The following is a 3,177-nucleotide window of genomic DNA, read 5'->3' on the forward strand; positions in this document are numbered from 1 at the left end:
TATATATATATATATATATGTATATATAACAAGAGGGAGAGAGAGGGGAGGAGGGAGAATGATAGAGACTAATAAACCTAAGCTGGCAGTTAAATCCACCGGCACCAGCCACAGGTAGAGCGAGCATGGGATAATATGCACTCTGATGTCACTGACGTGTCTGTTTTAAAGGTTCAGGCTGGTGGTGACGAATGAATCGCTGCAGTTCAGTTTGTTTCTGTTTTTTTTTTTTTTTTTTTAATGTTTTATTCAGCAAATCTGTCCCCTGTGTGGTGTATGTTATATTATGATTTTAAAAATACAATAATAAATGGATAAATTTTCATTTGAATTTCAGTCAGATGGGGATTATGTTAACTGACCTTAACTGAGTTTGCAGATTCAGGATGCGTGTCACATTAATGCTGGTGTTAACCACACTGACAATCCAAGAGCAGGGTCCAGTAAACAGAACTCATGGACAGCTGGCTCTGTCACACAAAACACACACTCTGCCTCTCTCTCTGCGTCACACACACACACGCACACACACATTCTGTCTCTCTCTCTGCGTCACACACACGCACACACACGCACGCAGAAAACCCAAATTCTGCGCCCCATACCTCCCCCATATCACCCCACTGCGCCCCGTTTATTTAATAAATCCATCCATCCATCCATTATCTATACCCGCTTATCCTGGGCAGGGTCACGGGGGGGTGCTGGAGCCTATCCCAGCGAGCATTGGGGCGAGAGGCAGTGATACACCCTGGACAGGCCTTATTGCATAAAGTGTTATTAATTATCAGATTATTTAAATACTCTCATGCCTGTTGACAGGCTTACTGAGTCGCTACCCACAGTCTATGGAAGGATAAATGTAGGTAACTAACGAGCAGAAAACCAGGCTGAATGGCTCGTTCTCCTCATTAGGCACTCTTATACGCGCAGATTATGTAAAAAAAAAAAAGAAAGAAAAAAAAAGAACTGAACTGAGGAGATGTAAAGATGAAAGAAGAAATGGCAGGGAGAAACGGAGGGGTTGAGGGGAGGGGAAAAGCTGCTGAGAGATGAAAGAGAAGGAGAGAGGGACGGAGTAGAGAGAGAAGGAGAGGGAGAAGAAGGGAGAAAAGCAGTTTATCCATATCGCAGGGATTATAAAAACTCATCTGGGTTGCCCATCATGTTTCAACAAAAAAAAATCTCATTCTTATTCTATTCTATTTTTCTTTTTTTTGAAGGAAATATTTGCTCTGACAGTACATTATGACAGATGCAGAGAGAGAGAGAGAGAGAGAGAGAGAGAGAGAGAGAGAGACTTTGACTTTTGATGTTGTTTAATGAAACATCTAGTTACAAAAACAACTTAAAAGCCAGCACAAAGAAAGGACCAAGACAGAAAAGGAGAGAAGGAAAGAGAGAGAGATAAACAGAGATAGGGAAAAGAAAGACACACAGTTAGAGAACAGTGAAAGAAGGGGGGCGGGGTGGTTTAATCAACAGAACATGTCTAAATTAAGGCATGGAGCCTTCAACACTGAGAGATACTCCCCACAGACCTCTGTGTGTACGTGTGTGGGTGTGTGCGTGTGCATGTGTGTGGCTTGTGTGTGGCTTGTGTGTATGCGGTGTGTTTGTGAGTGCGTGCATGTGTGGGGGACGGAGTGTGGCACAGTGGGTAAGGAACTGCGCTTGTAACCGAAAGGTTGCAGGTTCGATTCCCGGGTAAGGACACTGCCGTTGTACCCTTGAGCAAGGTACTTAACCTGCATTGCTTCAGTATATGTCCAGCTGTATAAATAGATACAATGTAAAGTGCTATGTAAAAAAAGTTGTGTAAGTCGCTCTGGATAAGAGCGTCTGCTAAATGCCTGTAATGTAATGTAATGTATGTCGTGGTGCGTGTGCGTGGTGGATGGTGCGTGTGTGTGTGTCGGTGTGTGTTTGTGCTGTGTGTGTGCGATGTGTGTGTGTGTGCGTGTGTCTTTGTGTTTGTGTGTTTGTGTGTGTGTGTGGGGGTGCAGTGTAGTATAATGGGTAAGGTCTTGTAACCTGAAGGTCCATTCCCAGGTAGGACACTGCCGTTGTACCCTTGAGCTAAAGGCACTTAACCTGCATTGCTTCAGTATATATCCAGCTGTATGAATGGATGCAATGTAAGTGCTATGTAAAAGTTGTGCAGGTTGCAAGTGGATAAGAGCATCTGCTAAATGCCTGTGTGTGTGTGTGTGCAGTGTGTGTGCAGTGCGTGTGTGTGTGTGTGTGCAATGTGTGGGTGTGTGCAATGTGTGTGTGTGTGTGTGTGTGGGTGTGTGTGCAATGTGTGTGTGTGTGTGCAGTGTGTATGTAGTGGTGAGCTGAGCATTATACCCTCAGGATGCCACTGCTGTCACTGTCATTTAAAGTCCAGACTGTCAGTCCTGAACCCTAGAGCTGCGTGTTCATTTAACAAAGAAACGATCAAGCACACATCAAAGCAAACAAACACACAAACGATACACATTATACATACACACAGGTGTGTGTGTGTGTGTGTGTGTGTGTGTGTGTGTGTGTGTGGCCGGAATAGATCAAGGCATTTCGCACAAAAAAAGAGTGCGCTTTCTCCGCATTATCCCAAAAGTAACTACACGATGGGTGTGATCAATACGAGTGTTGCAATCATGACGTACGCACAGAGGGGATAAATTATTCTGCCCTAGGCCACGGTCTTTTACATGCCCGCGATACGCAATCCGCACGCCCTGTGTAGACATATGCATCATCTGGACGGAGGAAAAATATGGTCTCAAATGACCACACAGTTCAGTCAGTACGAAACGGCAACGCGTGTACAGTCGGCTACGTATACTCGAAAACGTCTTCGTTAAGTGGACATTGTAGACATAACAAAATAGCCTGCACCCGGCAATGTTTTGTTATGGTTATGATGATTCTGGTGATGGTGATTATAACAGCGCAAATAGCAATGTTTGCTTATTCTTACCTGTTATTTCCCTGCTGACGTTGACGAAACAGGAGACGGCGAGTTCTTTTGAAGCCATCGCGGTCTCTCTCTGTTTTCTGTGATCAGTGGAAGCGAGCTAATTCCTGTAGCACTGGCATTCCGACAGAAGAACCGTCGGCTCCAATGCTCATATACAAATCATATCACAGAGAGCGAGAGAGAGAGAGAGAGAGAGAGAGAGAGAGAGA

At 44.6% G+C, this 3,177-nt stretch overlaps 1 protein-coding gene across 1 annotated transcript in view; it reads right to left on the reverse strand.

Moving 5' to 3' along the window:
- Window positions 1-3,177, reverse strand: part of carmil3 (capping protein regulator and myosin 1 linker 3) — a 55,959-nt gene extending 52,782 nt beyond the window's left edge. The window contains exon 1 of the mRNA XM_064345535.1: window positions 2,969-3,177. Within this exon, the coding sequence (XP_064201605.1) occupies window positions 2,969-3,026 (58 nt within the window). The 5' untranslated portion in view covers window positions 3,027-3,177. The remainder of the gene's footprint in view (window positions 1-2,968) is intronic.

The sequence above is a fragment of the Anguilla rostrata genome, chromosome 8, assembly GCF_018555375.3.
Source record: "Anguilla rostrata isolate EN2019 chromosome 8, ASM1855537v3, whole genome shotgun sequence".
In the NCBI taxonomy this organism is placed as follows: Eukaryota; Metazoa; Chordata; class Actinopteri; order Anguilliformes; family Anguillidae; genus Anguilla; species Anguilla rostrata.